The 19,061-nt window shown below is 35.9% G+C and overlaps 1 protein-coding gene across 3 annotated transcripts in view; it reads left to right on the top strand.

Annotated features, from left to right (window-relative positions):
- LOC23687758 (mitogen-activated protein kinase kinase kinase kinase 3) overlaps positions 1-19,061 on the top strand; it is a 77,354-nt gene that overhangs the window by 29,288 nt on the left and 29,005 nt on the right. For 2 of the 3 annotated variants that reach the window (XM_021855219.1, XM_021855218.1), the window contains exons 5-7: positions 12,935-13,001; positions 13,104-13,158; positions 13,761-13,799. In XM_021855219.1, the coding sequence (XP_021710911.1) occupies positions 12,935-13,001; positions 13,104-13,158; positions 13,761-13,799 (161 nt within the window). The remainder of the gene's footprint in view (positions 1-12,934; positions 13,002-13,103; positions 13,159-13,760; positions 13,800-19,061) is intronic. The other variant, XM_021855220.1, reaches the window with a different exon arrangement.

The following is a 19,061-nucleotide window of genomic DNA, read 5'->3' as shown; positions in this document are numbered from 1 at the left end:
TCTTCAGGAAATCCATCGCATTTCTCCCGGAAATTGTCTGAGACTCTTCCAGAAGTCCCTTCTGGGATTCTTTCGGAAATCAATGGGATTCTTCGAAATTTTCATGGAAATTTCCGTGTGTTTTTTTCTGGAAATTTATGAATTTATGAACCTTTCGGAAATACTTCTGGGATTCTTTCGGAAGTACGTCTGGAATTGCTCCTTCTGGGATTCTTGGGAAAAATCGTCAGGGATTCATGAAATTTAAGCTATTGATAGAATCATAATTAATTTGTTGATGATCTACATTGAAATTTACCCGGTGATGGGTATGATTGACCTTTCCGATTCTCGGGGATTCTTCTATGATTTTTTTTTTGGGTAGCTAGGTAGAATACTTGCGGAAATCATTCGGAGATTGTTTTGAGAATCCCTCTGAGATTATTCCGGAAATCCATGGGGTTTTCTTTTGGAAATCATTTTGGAATTATTCCGGATATTTGTTGGGAATTCTTCTAAAAAATCATCGCGAATTCTTCCGGAAATTCATAGGAGATTTTTCCTAAAATCTCTCTGGAATTTTCCAGAAGTCCCTCTGAGATTCTAGCAAACATTCCATGGGATTCTTCTAGATGTTCATGGAAATTTCTGTGTGATCCTTCTAGAAATTTTTTGGTGACTTCCGGAAATACTTCTGGAAGTCTTTTGGAAGTTTGCTGAAATTCTTCCCGAAATCTCTCTGGGAGTCTTTGAAATTCTTCTGGGATTCTTCTAGAAATTTCTTCACAATTCTTTCGGAAATCTCTATGAAATTCTTGCGCAAAATTCCACTGGGGTTCTTGCGGAAATGCATCTGGGTTTTTCATGGAAATTGTTCTGGATTTTTTTTCCGGACATCATTTTGGAATACTTCAAGAAATCATCCTGGAATTCTTCTGGAAATCCTTTTGTAATGTTCTCAAAAATTCCTCTGAGATTCTTCTTGATTTTTTTCTAGAAATAATTCGAAAATTATTTTTGAATTCTTTATGAAAACTCCCATACCTTCGGATTTTTTTCTGGAATTCTTACGAAAATCTCTCTTTGATCTCTCTGGGATTCTTCCGGAAATAATCATGATATTTTTTTTGGAAATCCCTATGGAATACTTCAGGAAATTCCTTTTGGAATTCTTCCGGAAATCCTTCTGCGTTTTTCCGGATACACAGCGTAACAAAAATCACATTTTGGCCTGCATCAAGGATCAAATTATGCGTCGCTAAAATTGGATGCCGTTCTTAGAAATGTTCCAGCACGTCACAATTGTATAAAACACTGGTTTTATTGATGTTTACGTAAAATTTAGAGTATGATTTGGTCGGTGTTCAGACAGATTGGACCAAGTGTTTTTCGATAGTTTCACGAAAAAGTACCCCAAACATGCAAATATTGAAGGGACCATCGAGTTAAATAGGTATCGAACACATATTTTTCAAATTTTTTAAAAAGTTATTTTTACGTAAAAATTAATTGAATTCTGACACATCCACCTACTTCACACCTTTTTTGTCCACTTTATAAAATAAACAGTCCTTATCTTTAGAACACCAAAATATTATCAAGTCCATTCTGTCTGATCACCAAACATGTATCAAAATTTTTTGTGATCTAATCAGCAAACCATGCAAAATGGGACCTAAAATTTCGTATCAGATATAATTTGGTTTAAATTGCATGATTAAATTTAGCTTTAATAAATTCTTTGAACATACTTACACTGATAGGCAAAATTAAGTGCCTACCTTACCAGTTTTCGAATTTCTCTCATTGATTTGGTTCAAATTAAAGTTGACACACTTAAATCTTTTTTGATATTTTATTTTTGATATTCTTTTAAAGTTGCACTTACGAAAATTTGATAAAAAAAAGTTTTACTTAAAAAAAAGAAAATCAATTTGTATTGAAAAAAATAGTGACAAAAAAAGTGCACACTTCCTTCTTGACCCCAGAAAAGATGATTTAAGAAAACTAAAAAGCAATTTAATAGTTAATGTGTCCTTTTTTGGCCTTAACGACTTGCGTCGGTTTTCACGAGTCTTCCTACTCCACTCCATGAAAAACACCCCCAGACCATCACATTTCATTACATCGCACCTCCATGCGTCACCGTTCCTTGGATGTAGCGCTCCTGAAGCTCGAGCTTTTTAACCGAAAGCGGCGGGCTCGTGTGTGGTGCAGAGCGCCACATCCAAGGAACGGTGAAGCATGGAGGAAGAAATGTGATGGTCTGGGGGTGTTTTTCATGGAGTGGAGTAGAAAGCCTCGTGAAAATCGACGGAATAATGACGGCAGATATCTACATCAACATCTTGCGGGAAAATCTGGAGGTTTCGCTGATCCAGACGGGTCTTGAAGAGAAATTCATATTTCTCTAGAACAACGACCCGAAGCATACTGCCAAGAAGACAAAGTCTTTCTTCCGGTCTTGTCGGATTAAACCGCTGGAATGGCCTCCACAAAGCCCAGACCTCAACCCCATCGAGAATTTGTGGGTGGTTCTCGATGCCAGGGTTGACAAAACTGGTGTTACCAACAAAAATAATTATTTTGAAGCCTTGGAGAGTGCCTGGAAAGAACTAGAACCACAACACCAACAAAACCTGGCGAAAAGCATGCCGAAGCGCCTTTAGCAAGTCTTTGAGGCCAAAGGATTTTTCTTAAATCATCTTATCTGGGGCCAACAAGGAAGTGGGCACTTTATTTTGTTACTATTTTTTTTTTCAATACAAATTGATTTTCTTTTTCTTTGAGTAAAATTCTTTTTTTTATCAAAATTTCGTAAGTGCAACTTTAAAAGAATATCGAAAATAAAATATCAAAAAAGATTTAAGTGTGTTAACTTTAATTTGAACCAAATCAATGAGAGAAATTCGAAAACTGGTGAGGTGGGCACTTTATTTTGCCTATCAGTGTACAGTCTCCGTACAAAATTCTTCGTTTCTCTTATATACTTCTAAAAATCCCTCCGGGATTTTTTCTGGAAATCTATTTAATATTTTTCCGGAACTGCTTTTGAGATTCTTCCATGAAAGTTTTCAGAATTCTTTCGAGATGCCTATAGAATCCTTTTTGAATGTCTGTAGAATCCTTCCCAGATGCTTTCAAAATCTTTTTCAGATTCATTCAGAAACCTATCCGGATGCTTTCAGAATTCTTCGGGATGCAACCTGAAATGATTCTGGGAGTGAGGGGAAATGATTCTGAAAGCATCTGGGAAATTTTGGTGAAATATCACAAAAAGATTTGGCAAGCATCTTGGAAGGATTTTGAAAGTATCTCGGACTAAAAGAAAAAATGAACAGTTTGGGAACAATTCTGAAAGAATTCTAAGAGGAGTTCCTGAAGAATCATAGAAAGGTTTATAAAAGAATGTGGTTAATAAAGAATTTTTGATAGATTCCCAGAGGAATCCCCGGAACAATCCCAAAAATAATACCAAAAGAATGCTAGGAGGATATCCGGAAAATCTCAGTAGGATTTTCGTAAGAAAGCTCGAAAGATATTTGGAAGAATTTCCGAAGTATATCAGAATTCCATTACAATTTAATATAATTCAGTTCTTATTGAATAATCATCTAGTAGGATTGGTCACGGCATAAAAATTAACAAGGCAGGCTCTTTACTGATGTAAATATCAAGATTGATTGTAAATATGTGACGTCACTCCTATAATACCATATATTTTCCGGACCACTAGATCATTTTTTTCGCAAATTTGTTCGAGGTGGATAGGAATAACGTCGTCAAGTAGCTGTCAGTTTTCGGAATATATCACCTTTTTAATAGTAACACATATATTGAGCTTTTCGGTAATCCAATCCGCATGGTTAATCAATTAATTAACTCATTACGCGTGTTAAAAGGTGTTAAAGATGGATATATTATGGGTGTAATACAGAATGAGGTTTTATATATATTCTAATTCATGGTATACTACAATCTACGGTTATAACTCTAACATCCCCCCTTAACCAAGAATTGACTTGATTCCGAGGGCCTGTCGTCCTTCTTCAAACTTTTTGATTGATAATGCCTTGGTTAGCGAGTCTGGTAGTTGATATTCGCTGCTGATACGTTCTAGTTGTATTTTTGCTGTCTGACAAAATGATGTCGATTATCGATATGTTTGCTGCTTGATGAGTATCCTTTTTCGCTTTCCGTCAAATGAATAGCACTTCGATTGTCGCCGAAAATGTATATTGGTTCGGTACATCTCGACAATTCCTGACGAAACACTCTTCACCAAATGGCTTCCTGGATAACAGCTGAGACTGCCTCCGTCGTTGAGCGACCGACCGTTGACTACTTGCGGCATTTCCAGGCAATAAGTCCTCCAGATTGAATGAGCACGTACCCAGTGATGGACCGACGAGTGTCACACGCTATGTCCAAATCAGCAGATTATGAAAATTGAATGTACCTCGGATTTTTTCCCGCTAGAGTTTAGTATTTGGGTTATATTTTCATAATCGGAAGGTTTTAAAATATTCCATCGGTGAAATTTTGATTTTTTTTTCTTTTTAGCTTTTTTTTTCATGAACAGCACAAAAAAAATCACGTTTTCCTACGTTCACGCCCATACAAAATGTATGGAAAAAAAAGTTATCGATTGAATATTTTAAAGCCTTTCTACACTTAAACCTCCATGAGTCGATATTCCATGACTCGATATCGACTCATGGAACCATACTAAACATCAAATTTTATGGTTACTATGATGGTCCCTCAAACAGCTTTCCATAGCATTGCTGTTCCATGAGTCGATATTTCCATGAGTCGATGATCCCTTTAATATTGACTCATGGAGGGTTGACTGTATTATGAAATTATAGACCACACACTGATCTCTAGCGGGAAAAATATTCGAGGTACATTCGATCCTTATAATCTGCTGGTTTTGAAATAACGTGTGTCACTGTCGTTGCCCTAATCCGCGAACGAAGAATTCTCTTTGTCAGTGTTGATAGACTCACACTCAAAATATCAATCAATACGCTCTCCCGTGAGAGCAAACTCATAAGAGATCTGCTTCGCAAATCTCACGCTTGAGATTTTGATGCAAAATCAACTCAATCAACTCAAACCGTAAAAAATGATTCAGTCGCAAAACCCGGCAAAAACTCGTGTAACCCGAATGTTATTGTTTACGTTAGAAAGGATTAACATAATTTTACCAGACTAACAAGAAATTATTGCCGTGTGTGAGTAAACTGTGGATATACGAGACAATGAGTTAAAAAGGTGAGCCAACTCATCCATGATTTTTTGACTGCTGAGTTGCATGATTGACAACTCACGCTTGAAAAATCTCAAGCGTGAGTTGTGAGAAATTGAGTTTTTCACAACACTGCTCTTTGTCGCTATTCAATGAGCTTTTCCAGGATCATTACAGAAATGACTAACCGCATTCACAGCGAAACTAATATCTGGACGTGTACCTTGCGCTAAATATTGCAGACCACCCGTCAGTTCCCGGAATTAGAGTTTTCAATCCCGGGAACATTTCCCGGGAAATGAGATTTTCCGGGATTCATGTTTCCCGGGAAATGATTTCCTGTTTCCCGGGATTCCCGTATTTCCCGGGATTTCTGTATTTCCCGGGTATTTCTATTAAAAAAGGATTGACCATTCATTTTCAAACCAAAACTATCGTATAATTTACTTTTCATATCATTGTAACCAATGACCTTACTAGATCACTAGTTATTCTTCGATATTGATTTGTTGTTTTTTTCGTTATCAAATAGTTGTTGATAAAAAATGGATAGCTCTTTGACGATATGTTTTTTTTTTTTCAAAATGGATTATATGCTATACAAAATACAGGATTTTTCGAGGGATCATCCATGAATTGAGTACGCCCATAAAGTTTTCATGGATTTAACCGTTACTTTTTCCATCGTTAGACTCTAGTTGGTTTTTATTCTAGTGCTTGAAAGGTTTGATTTAATGTTGGTGCAGGTCGGACTCGATTATCCGTTGTATCGATTTTTTTTTCACACCGGATAATCGAATCTTCCTAATAATTAAATCACTAAAAGATAAATTAAAATCTGCAATAAAAGAACTTAAATATTATCTATAATAAAATCATTGTTTTATTTATATAATGCAGTGGCATAGCCAGAAATTATTTCTAGGAACATTAGGAGTCTTGGGAAGAAATTATTTTGACCGGCACACAAAAACATCTTTTTCAAACCCCCTTTTCACCTACATCCAAAGCAAAAATTGCAATACCAAATTATATCAAACTTATGCATAAAATCTCAAAAACAAGAATATCAAAGAACAAACTCCGGATAATCGAGTCTAAAATTGCGGATAATCGAGTCTGTCCTGTACATTTCATTTAAACTTCATACGATTTGTCAAGAATAATCTCCACATGGACTCAATATCATAATTTGTGTTGTTCTGAAGCCTAGCGTACACAACGAAATTAATAGATTTTTTTTGAGAAACATAAATGAATTACTTACAAAAAAGAGAATGTAGGTTCCATACAAGTTTATTGGTACAAAAAAAAAAATATAACAAAAATACGAATAATTAAAAAAAATCATCAAATTTGCTCTATTTTCACGTTTTTGAAAATTTGCCGGGAGTTTTTATTCCCGGGAAATGGCAAATTTATTTCCCGTTTCCCGGGAAATTTGAAAACTCTACCCGGAATGGTACTTTTTCCATCTGCTTCAGCTTTTTTTCGAATTCCAAGTACTTTGCTACTAGCCCAAGGTCGTTTTGAATCTCTTCATTAATTGTTTCTTCAAATGTTCTTCCCATTTCACGTTGTTTGAGAAAATCATCCACATGGACTGCTACTATCAATATACTGGATCCATCGATATTGTAGCAGACGCACATATCGTATTTGGATCGCCTCAACCCAATCCTTTTCAGTTCGGTGTCCAGTTTCAAATTGCACACTCTGCTGGCTTGTTTAAGACCATAGAAAGCCTTCTTGAGTTTACCAACTTTCCGTGGTGCTTGCTGGTCTTCGGACCATTCTGGTTGTTCCGGCCTTCGTCCGGTACAGCTTCGGCCACCACCCTTCTAGCTCATACGCCTGATTATGTAGAGAAGAATGAAGATTTATTTTTACTAGCTCCACCAAGCGAATGAATTTCCAATCAGTCTCTTCCCTGCCAGATAGTCCTTGAACTGCTGAACATCTTTGCCGAAGACACCAATCTTCTAGCTAATAAGAAACTTAAGATACAGATGATCAAATAAAACGTGCCACTAGTGCACCTAGCGGATGAATGCTCAATCAGAGTTTTTATCGCCAGATAGTCCTTGAGCTGCTGAATAACTTTGCCGAAGACATCAATCTTCTAGCTCATGTGGACGTTGAGATATTCCTGTGCATGCTTTTTCCGTTACCAAGAGAAGGGGGAGGGGATCTCTCACCCAAGGATTGTAACCGTATTAACTTCAAAATTTATTTCAAATTGATTGATCTACTAGTCTCTGAACTGTGGTCATTTAAAAATTCAAGGTTCGTCTCGGGTTTTTAAGGGTTTAAATCCAATTTACCATATCTTCCTTACCACCATGAGATGATAAGTTTGTACTTACATCCCAGTACTAACGTGTTTGGCACATTTTTCAAATTTTTTCCATAGTAATTTCCATATAAACTTACTTTGTCTTTGGGCCACCTTTAAATTACCACCTAGAAAGCTGAAAATCTCGCAGAACACTATTTTTGCGGTAAGGATAGTAATAAAGATATGGGAGATTGGATTTTCAAACTTTTTCCATCCGGGATAAACCCAGTAATTACACATGACCTGGAAAATAAGGGAAACGCTCGGGAAATAAGAATACACATTGGAAAAATAAGTATTTCAAACATAAGAATATCGATATGTTTCATTTTTAAGCACTATGGAAGAAATTTAAACAATTTGCGAAGAGGTACACGACTGCCTGACAACTAGCACTTCGGATCATGACTAACTTTTTATTAGTTGGCAGAATAATAGTTAACGGTTCCATGTGTTTTTAGCAAAATTCTGTAAAAAATCGTTGGTTGCCTGCAGAATTGTTTATCAGATTTTTCTTACAGTTTTTATCGATTTAATGTGAAAGGCTTTGTATGCTTTTTAGTCTCTGATATTGAAACAAAAAGAGACAAAAAAGCAGATTTGAGTATTGTACCTGTTAATCATACCCTCTTTTGACAGATACACTTAATTCGACTATCACTCTTTCTGTAGTGACAGTTATTCGAATTACGAGTGTTTGGATTTATGTTAAAATGTTTAGCCAGCTTTATAAGATTTTTTTTAAACTATTTTTTTTTTGGTAAAAAGTAAAATTCTTGAATCCTGGATTCAACAAGAGTTTCACCAGACAATGAATTTCTCCAGGAATCAAAGTTATTGCTTCATAATCCATAATCCATATTTGTCCATATAGGGTAGATGTACCAATAGTGGAGGTTCTAAGCGCGATTTAACTTCATTTAACAACCTTAATTCAAGAAGCGCAATTAATGTACATGTTGATGTTGTAACGGGAAGTAACGACCATTGACTTAATGAGAAAAATGATTTCATCGCAGTAATCCACGACATGTCAGTGAAAAATAATACCTCCACTATTGGTACACTGTTCCTTTAGTTGCGGATTTTTTTTAATTTGTGTTCCTATAGTTGCGGTCTGGGAGGGAGGCACCGATATTACACACGAAATATGACACGAAGTTATTTAGAATTGCAAGAAAACTCCAGCTTGCCAACGACACTCAAGGCAGACTTGATGAAAATCGCTAGTTTTCTTTTGTTGTGTTCCTTCGATCGTTCTGGACAAACATGGAAAAAGGGCCAAAGTTTTCCGTGCATTTAATTTTCGTTTTTATTGGAAAAAGTAAAATAATGCGTATTTGAACACTTTATATTCAATCAGGATATAAGGTGCTATTGTGACATTACTTTTGAATAAGCATGAATAGCATTTCAATCGATTTTTTGTCACATGTGATAAAATGCAAAAATACGTTTTAATCAATTACGCGCTCTTATCATGTTTGTCAATTGTTTTAGATCTGGGCTCACAGTGACAGTTCGTGACAGCAGAATCTCGGCTCACCTTGACGTACCGTGAAGGCCCCTAACTCTGCGCAGCTCCTAACTCTGCGCACTTTCACCAAAATCCATCAAAATCTGGTAAAATACTTACATTTTTGTTCAAAATTTATTTTTCATATATTGCTACAATAGTAATAAAAAAGTACGCGAAGAATTTTATTGACAGATTTACATTTATTACTTTAATAAAAATAAAATAGCTTTAAAAATATTGAAAAACGTCCAAATTGACTGCCCGTTAGCAAAAATGCTAAGGGAGTACCTCATCACTTAAGTCATTTTAAGCAAATTAAAGAGAATTTATTTCAGATTTTTAGTACGTAGGCACTAGTTTATTTATCGAGCAATCATCACTGGTGAAGTGCAACTTATTTTCTCTTCATTTTCTTATTCTTCTTAAGTGCGCATAGTAAGGAACCATTTTTCAACTAGGTCCCTTACTATGCGGTGCAGTTATAAAACGTTATTTTGAACATACAATCAACCCTCCAGATGTCGATATTAAAGGGAACCATCGACTTGTCGACACCATCGAGATATGGAATAGAAATGGGACCATCATAGTAAGGGAAGATTGAAAAATGACGTCCATCATATTTTAAGGATTTCTACACTCCGTCCCCTCAATCCCCTGTCGCGATTTTTACAGTACCTAATGAATGCATTGTCACATTTTCGTAGACTCCTCCTCTCCTGAACGATGGACGTAATTTTTGAATGCTGCATTGAATGCAATAAAATAATTCTGATTTTTTGTATAGTTTCATGAGTCAATATCGAGTAATGGAACATCGAGCTTTAATCGTTGGTTTAGATTTTAGAAACCTAAGTTAAATAGATGTTTTGGAAAACATATGATGATTTCGATTGTTTTGAGAGTTGCACTTAATGGCATTCAATTGAATAATAGATAAAATTCACTCCACTTAGTAAACTTTTGTTAGAGACATTTCACGCTCCACTGGGGACGTAATGCCGTATAGAGCAAGAAAATGAAGATTAATTCGGAGTTTAAATGCTAGTAATGCTTTTAATAAAATACTTCAACTGTTATAAAGAATTTATCGAGTGCGCAGAGTTAGGAACCTAAATGCGCAGAATAAGGAGCATTGCAAAAATGAATGCGCAGAGTTAGGAACACGAACACCCTTGAGAAAAATTAAAAATTTGCTACAAAAATCATTACTTAGTGAAGCTTTTATATTTTTTCCTTATACATAAGATCGATAAGTATTTGCTTCCAAAATTTCAGAATATTGTGTTTTGTTTTCAATTAATTACAGCTGTTTGAAAATTGAAAATCCTTAACTGCGCAGAGTATGGGGCCTTCACGGTACATAAATTTCGTATTGGTTTCTCCCTCCCAGATTGCGGTATCTGTTGTTTTCTTATGGGATCCTCCACTATAGGAACACTTTACCGCAACTATTGGTACAAGCAAGAACAGTTTTAGCAAATTTAGTGATTTTTCATCAGTTTTCAAGCAATTTGGACGCTCTTTTCAACTATTCCGTGTATAAACAAGCCCATACGTCGATTGGCAGTGTCGGTTCTGTGGCTAATGCAATAAAATCAGTGAAAACGGCACTACCGCAACTATAGGAACACCCACAACTAAGGGAACACTTACCCTATTTCAAAGTCAAATCAAACATCAAAATTGTCTATCAAACGTGTGGAAAATATGAAGTTTAGACATTTCTAAATCAGGGAATTGGAAAACTAATTTTGAATAGGGTGCCCATTATGTCTAATCGAGTGTCGTATTTACAGTATTCGACAAAACATTTGCAACTTTCTCGATTTTCCATACAAAATGACCAACTTTGATAAACTATATCTCAGTTATTTATGGACCAATTTGAATGAAATTTTCACAAAATATCAGACATAACTTGAATTTGAACATATATTTTTGAGTGATTTTTCCAATCATAAGTTGAAAAGCAGTAACGGTTTGACTAAAGTGAATTTTTTGACGAATTCTTATAATTGACATAACTAAACATATTGAAGGAATAGCTTCATGGTATCTTCAGTTGTAGATTTTGACGAGATGAATAAGTTTGCTGAAGACAGTTTTTGTGTAGGACTATCAGATTTTGAGATAAAAAGTTTTGAATTTTTTGTCGAAAATTACACTTCAGTTAAACCGATATTACTTATAAACTCTTGATTGGAAAAATTATTCATAAATATATGTAACAATTCAAGTTATATCTGATGTTCTGTGAAAGTTTCACTTGAATCGGTCCTTAAATAACTGAGATCTAGCTTACCAAAGTTGGTCATTTTGTATGGAAGATCGAAAAAGTTGCAAATGTTTTGTCCAATACTGTATGCTTAATGGGCAACAGTCCTAGATACAGTATACCAAAACCGTTACAAACCTCAACAAACAGTATTGTTTGTTTAACAACAGTTTAACAACTCATGTATTGCTGTTTGCGTTTGACGTGCAAACTCAGTCTTACTGAGCCTTAAATCAGAGTTGCTCGCTGTCACTATCAACGCTTGAAATTTGGTGATTTGAACAGGCCGACTGCGATACAATTCGGATCAATCTATATCACATCAACATCATGCTGTCTACTCCATCACAAGTGCATTGATGGCGACAGACTATGGATGTCACTGATGGGTTAAGTTTAGCCTTAAATTAAGCAGTTAAAATGGCAATTTATCAGTACGATATTTTTGACAGTGTTGCAGATAGAATGAATCTACTTGATGGTCACTGAAAAACAGTAATAGCATGGATAATTACCACGTGATCACTCATTCCGCAGTGATTATAATCTAGAGTGCGATGTCGCATCACTGCTGTTGGTTGTCAAATCAAAGTGATATTGATAGCTAGCAAGTGATAGTGATAGTTTTAGCCCATCATCCATCAGCTGATATGATTGATATTAAGCAACTCTGCCTCAAATGTGTTAACACATAGTAACCTGAGACGAGACTCGCGAAGACGGTCTTCTTTTTCTGTGATTGCTGAGTTTTTTTCTTATTCCACTTTGTGCATACCAATTATGCGCATGCGCATACCAATTATGCGCATGCTGTTCAAATCCTCACATGAACCTCTCAGCAAAAAATGATTAAGTTTGCATCACATCGAATCATAAATAGCCATTTGAGTGAAATTTCATGCCAGCAAACGTAGCAGACATTAGAAATAATTAATCTTCTGCTTAGATTTATCAGCAACTTTGGAAAAAACTGCTCCGCCGACTGAGGTTTTTAATAACAGTTTACTTTGAACACAATACTTTTCACTTTTTCAGCCATAAAAACGGTGGGCTGCATTTGACGTTTCGTGAGAGGGGAATCTGGGCTGCATATGACGTTGATATTTTTCCTCTTCGCGAGTCTCTCTCAGATAGTAACCAAAGGATAGTTAGCAATCATGATCCATGTCATGGCCAACCTAGCAAAGAAACTCAATCTTTGACTTCGTCTTACTTGTTAAAAATTTTATCGCGTTTGGTGTTCCCGCATTCGATATTTGCGTTTCAAACGCACACAGCAATATGACGGGAAAGTTTTTGAAAATCTGGCAGGAAATAGCGAAATACATCAAAAATACATGTTCACTGGTCACTTTGAAAATTTTCTATAATTCAACAAGTAGTCCTGGGCTTACATACTAAGAAAACTTTGACCACTTCGATATTTTAGATAATGCTTACCGAAGATTGATGAAATTCGGTGAAAAAACAGTTATTGTGTATTTTTGTTAGGTTATTTTTGAGTTGCATAGGAAAAGCACTTTTCATCTAAAACTACTAAATATACAAATCTATTGTTTATTCCAGGCTGTTGCAATTGGACCACAAAGAATTACGAGCAAAATGCATTCCCCTAGTCCGGTGTACATGTGTAGTAAGTGTTCTTCAAAGTTTATGTCGTATTACTCTGTAGAATTTTGGAAGCTACTAGAGTTTCTGTTCGATTAATCAACATTTCCCATTCTCCATTCCACAGAACCCATCATGGAGAACGATCGATCATCTAGTCCTGAAACTCTACCTAGTGATATGTAAGTACAGATGGCGCCCAACTTTCAGTGCAGTTGCGGTTAATACCGTCAACCAAAAACCATGCTTTTGTTCTTTAAAGTTGTTGTTTTACCAATCCAATAATTCACTAGATCGCTGTCGTCGTTTCGTTCGTTTAATTAAAACTACAAAAAATGGCAGTAATATTACTAAGGACACCTAGCTAATGCCGCCGTTGCACCGCGAATGAGATAGTACCAAAGTGAAATTGAGCTCCCCCGAGTCCGTTTATCAATGTTAATCAAACTGACCCCTATTAAACATTTAGAACCAAAAAGTCACAATGCCTGCCATAGAAACACTCACACATACTACCTACATGAAAACACCCACACCAACATACACTCGAAGAAAGCTTATCATTGACACTTTCCGACACACCTCAACGCTAGTAGAATTAATCACAAATGGCAGTTCAACAGTCAAGCTACCTTCAACAAGTATACGAGCGCAACTGTACGGTATATCTTCCACAAAACGCTCTTGAACCTCCCCGCTAAACGATTCCCTCAATTCTATAAATCGCTAACTCATTTCGAATCCATTGCATTGTTCGTTCTTTCTCTCTTTCTCTCTTTTCTAGGAGTCTATTGCATTATATAGACGAGGAGTTAAAGTTAAGGTAAACCAATCTTCTGCCAATCATATCCAGTATTGAAAAAAAAAAAAAACGATTTCCATACTTCTAATATAGTTCCTACTTCACCACATGTCCCGCGCGTTGCATACCCTGTACGTGTATCTTCTTCTTCTTCTTCTCATCATCCAAACTTGTTTGAAAGTTGAATTAGGCAAAGCCACATCCCGCATTAGTTTCAATTCCACGCCACTTTCCGTTCACTGCAAAGGAAGGCTGCGAAACCACGCCCTTTTCCCAGCTACCTCACCCGAACAAAAACACACAATCACATAGTGAATGTCCAATCTAATCTCATAACACGAATAACACTGCGCTCTTTATAACATTTGTGACTAGAAGCTCTGGTGCGTTCGTTGCCATTATTATATTGTCTGTTACTCACTCACTCACCCATTCACTCACTCACTCACTCACTCATGTCGTCCTTTTAGCTATCAAATGTCCAAATTGTCGTCAGTTTGCGTTAATAACACTAATCGCTAATATTGCTTGTTTATGGTATAACCGAACCGTTCACGTTGTGGCTACTGAAATGCAGACATAGGTCGAAGGTTCCCGAAAAGCGGAATGACCATAGAGACATAATACGCATTATGGTAAACTAGACACTATACGACTGAAACCTTGAAAACCGACAAAGCACTAGAAACATCTACATCTATCTCTACAAAAACTCCGATGAATCATACACCGGTAGCATTTTGCTACAAAGCTCGTTACTTGGGTAATTTGGACTCTACTTCCTAAAACACAACGTAACGCAGTTCCAGTGCAGTATTCCATGCAGGAACCTTACACCACAGTTTATATGATGAGACAATTTACTTTCAAGCTTGGCGTTATTGCACTAATTGCCTTTGCTGACTTTTCAAAAACACAGTGTTGAAGTTCAGTCGATCGTCGATCACCGTTCTCAGCCTGAGGTCTCAGGTGCTTCAATACTTGTGTCGATGCAATTTTACGACCTTTGATGTTAATCCCCATTTGTGGCGAGCTATCTGCAGTTTGACCATAGACGAAATAAAAAACCCTCATGTTTCTGGATGGAGCAAAATCTAGAATATCGTGGAGAGTGAACTGCGATCTGTCAAGCTTGGGTATCTTTTGCAGTACCAAGGGTCCAAATGCAGTAGAAGAAGTGATACCCGATCTCAATCTGACTGTTATGTCTCTATTCGTCTCTGTTTTGACTCCGGCATTCAGCTCTTGATTGTCGCCATTAGCGACGTGTCCACTTCTTCTAGATTCTCGCCCATCGCCGGTAAACACACTTCATCTACCAAATCAACGATCTTCACCTTCCTGGACAACAGCAGTGTCAAGACTGCATCATACATCCAGTTCCGAAGAATTGGGATGGAAATAGAGCATTTAACCGCGCTTTTTGATTAGAAGTTTACCACCTCGTTTCACTCGTAACAGTTTGTCGACGAGAAGTTAATGAAAAAAATCTTCCGGAAAATTTCAAAACAACAACAACAATGAGATTTCACTTTCGAAGAAGTAGTGAAGAAAGTGAAATCCATTCTCGGACACCACTAGTCCCAGTTCAGTCGACGATTCGATTGTCTCAGGATTGTGAAGAACGAAGCAGACGATTACGTTACTTACGTTAACATTGTCAACCGCCAGTGTGAACAAGCTGACCATCGACCATTTCAAAGGACTAATCTTCATTTGCGGTCTATAATTATCTAGAGATGTAGATGTCAGGACAAGATTACTGTCGAAGCTTGAAGAAGATACGGCGTTAACGGTAAATCTCAAGAATCTAGTCATCGAAGGCCAGATGCTGTTGAACCTCAAACACGACACAGCTCTGGTGCAGAAGAAGCAATCATCTTTGTCGGTCCAGGCAGTTCGGCATAGACCTGTGCGCCGCCGCGCCACGCCGCCGCCGCTGATTCATTTTACGTCACGCCGATTGACGTATCGGCGGCGCGCCATACGCTGGTCTGCGTCCCGCCGCCGATTTTGTATTTTCACGCCGATTAATATTTCAGCTCGAAAAATATAAATTTAAAAAATGGCCTAGGAAATATTTGAGCCTTACTTTAGGAATTATTTCAGGATGCGCCAAAGGATTTCTTCATGAAGTCTTCAGGGAATTATTTATTATATTCTCCAAGAATTGTAATATGGATTGCATCAACAATCAGACATTTTAATAATACCTTTTGGAGGTATCTTCAGAATTTCCTCAATAAATGTGAATTTGTTCAGAATTGTTTCCAGAATTTTTTTTTCAAATATAAAGTTAAAGTATGTGTCCATAAACTTCTGTATAAGTTACACTAGTCACCTTCGAGTCTAGATTTATGAACTTAAGAGATTTCATGCTCTTCCAGGATTTATCTGATATGCTTTTTATTGATTCCAGTGACTTCATTAATTGCTTCAAAAATTTGTCTTCCAGGCTCTACCAGGAATTAGTAATTTTCAAATGATTCCCCTGTGAACTCTTCAAGGAACTCATCGTAGGATTGCTGCATATTTTTCTGGAATACTTTCATTTATTATTCGGATCTTCTTCAAGTATTATTTTCGATATTTCTTCATGAATGATTTGAAAACGTTTAAAAAATTATTCCTAGAATTTGTCCATGCATTTCACAAAAAATATCTAAGAATTCTTTCAAAAACTTTCCAAAACTTTGTTTAGACATATCTTTATAAAATTTATGCACGCAATTAACCAAAAATGCATACATTTAACTTCTAAATCCCTTCCAATACTCCAAATGTGCCTCTAGTGATACATCTAGAAATCAGTAAAAGGAATACTCAAACGGATCTTTTCAGTGATTCTGCCGAAAGTTTTCCATTTTTTTTCCTCAAGAGATTCTTCAAAGTATGACTTGAATAAAGGATGCTTTAATTTCTACAAAGAATTTATGTGGAAATAAGACACCTCTTAGAATCTTCAGAAAATTACAAAAAATCTACATTGAGTTTTTCCAAGGATTCTAACAAATATTTCTTCAGGTATTTAGAATTCTATCTAGGATTCCTCCTCTGCCCGCACCATGTATTCACCGTTGTCTATGTTAAGCCGTTCAAAGGTTGTTCCAGAATTAATTATCGGATTGCTCTAGTGATTTTTTCGTAAATAGTCTTGGAATTCCGCTGCTAATTTCTTCGAAGATTTTTTCAAGAAACTATCCGAATTTTTAAAGAAAATTACTATAAATTATGGTAAGAATTCTTTTTAATGGTTTTTAATGGTTGAATGGTTGCGAACAACACGTGAAATGTATTATTTTTCATCATATATGAAAGAGTTTTTTGGAACCACTTGCACACTAAGTAAAATTCATTACTCTTTTGAATGTTGCAAATTCATTGAATTGGCAGTAAAAAACAATCCTAGAGTAGAAACAGTCAACAGAATTCGAGGCATTTCCAGATCGTTTCCGGTATTGGGTGCAGCCTTTTAATATTGGTCAATTTGATACCGTAATCTGGGGTATCTATTGATCAGTGGGGTAACACTGATCGAAATGACTCATCCCATAAAAATTTCGTATCATCATTTATTGATAGAACATTTCCAAACCATGAATTGCGCTTTTTTCATATATTCATAAGCTAATGAAATCCAAGAGTTTTGAGAAAATTGCGTTGAATTCATGCGAAAATTTGTCAACTTTTCGAAACAACGATTTCAATGGTTAAGGATGACACTGCCGAAGATTCATGTCTCACATAAGTTTTGCCAGCGATATGAGCAAGCGGTTCTCACTAAAAATGACACCGCAGAAAACAATTCCGTTCCCAAAACTTTCATAAGAATATTCAATCAGGCATCAATAACGAATTAATGTTGAGAATGTAATATTTTCTTGGGAAATGGCCTGCCTTTAGGCGTATTCTGCGGTTCGAGGTGTTTTAATATTAAAATAACTCAAAAAGTAAATAACTTGAAAGCGTTTGACCTTCATATTCGGTTTCAGAAGTCATGATTTAAGTAAGTAACGACATTTTCAATATTACCGAACGTTGTTTACATAGATGATCAATTTTACCCCATATAATCTATATTAAAAACATCGCTGAAAACATTTCTTAAACATGTTTAAATCTTTCAAAAAACAAAATACAGTATACAGTCACTAGCTATAGGTGGCAGTACTTGTTTTAAAATTGCAACATTTGCATTTTCAAATGAAATTTTCAATAAATATTCATAAAACTGATCAATATTACTCGGGACTACGGTACTAAAATACATCATCAAAATGCAATGTCAAAATTCATACTTATATTTTCAAATTTATTTCTGTACGCTACAGAAACGATAATCTTTATCATAAATAGGCACCAAGACCGCATAAAATAAATAATTTTTGAATTACGAATTTAGCGGCTTAGGTGTCCGGTACTAGGAGATCTCCCCAAACTTATTGTGTTTTTTTTCAACAAATTCTGTAAAACTTCCTCTAAATATATTTTTTAAATTCTCTAAGTAGGTCTCTAACATATTTCTAGAGGAATGCTGCCAAGGATTCTTTCTAGATTTTTTAAATTCAAGCGTCATTTCAAGAATTCCTCATCAAATTCCTCTATGCATTTTTCTAAGGATTTTTCAACACATTTCTCTAATTTCTCAGGAATATTTTCAGGGATTCCTCAGATGACTTCTGCACAAGTTCTTTCTTGGAAGACTGTGGGTTTTTTCTCCATATATACCGGCTAGAGTTTTCTTGAATTGATTCGGGTGTTCCATGTGGATTTTAGTTTTGAACATTCGTGTTCTTGTACCTTTGAGGATTCCTGCAAAAAAATACAAATTTCCACTAATTCCCTATGAAATCTTTCTAGTTAATAATTCATGGGTTCCTTAGAAGATTCCTTCATATATTCCAGCGATAATTTCTTCAGGTTCCGTCCATGTATCTTTTCAGAAAATATGTCTAAACTTTATCCCAGATTTTCTTCAAAGATTCATGTAAGAATTACTACTGTTCGTTCTCAGTCAGATAATCCTCCAGACTTTTGGCATCCTCCCAGAATTGAAAAAAATCTAACAGGAATTTTATCAACAACTTCTCCGAATATTCTTTCAGGATGGTTTTGAAATTTTATTAGGTAATCCCTATGAATGTTAGCAGAGATTAATACAGATTAACAAATATAGGGCATCAATTTTAATTGCTCTATCGTTTGAAGAACACACGCCCTACAGTTATAAATTGCCCACAAATATGAATCAATGTTTGATGAAGTACATGAATATTCATCATT

Source organism: Aedes aegypti, chromosome 3 (assembly GCF_002204515.2).
Source record: "Aedes aegypti strain LVP_AGWG chromosome 3, AaegL5.0 Primary Assembly, whole genome shotgun sequence".
NCBI lineage: Eukaryota > Metazoa > Arthropoda > Insecta > Diptera > Culicidae > Aedes > Aedes aegypti.
Note: the sequence above shows the minus strand (reverse complement) of the source record. Positions and strands in the feature narration are given on the sequence as shown.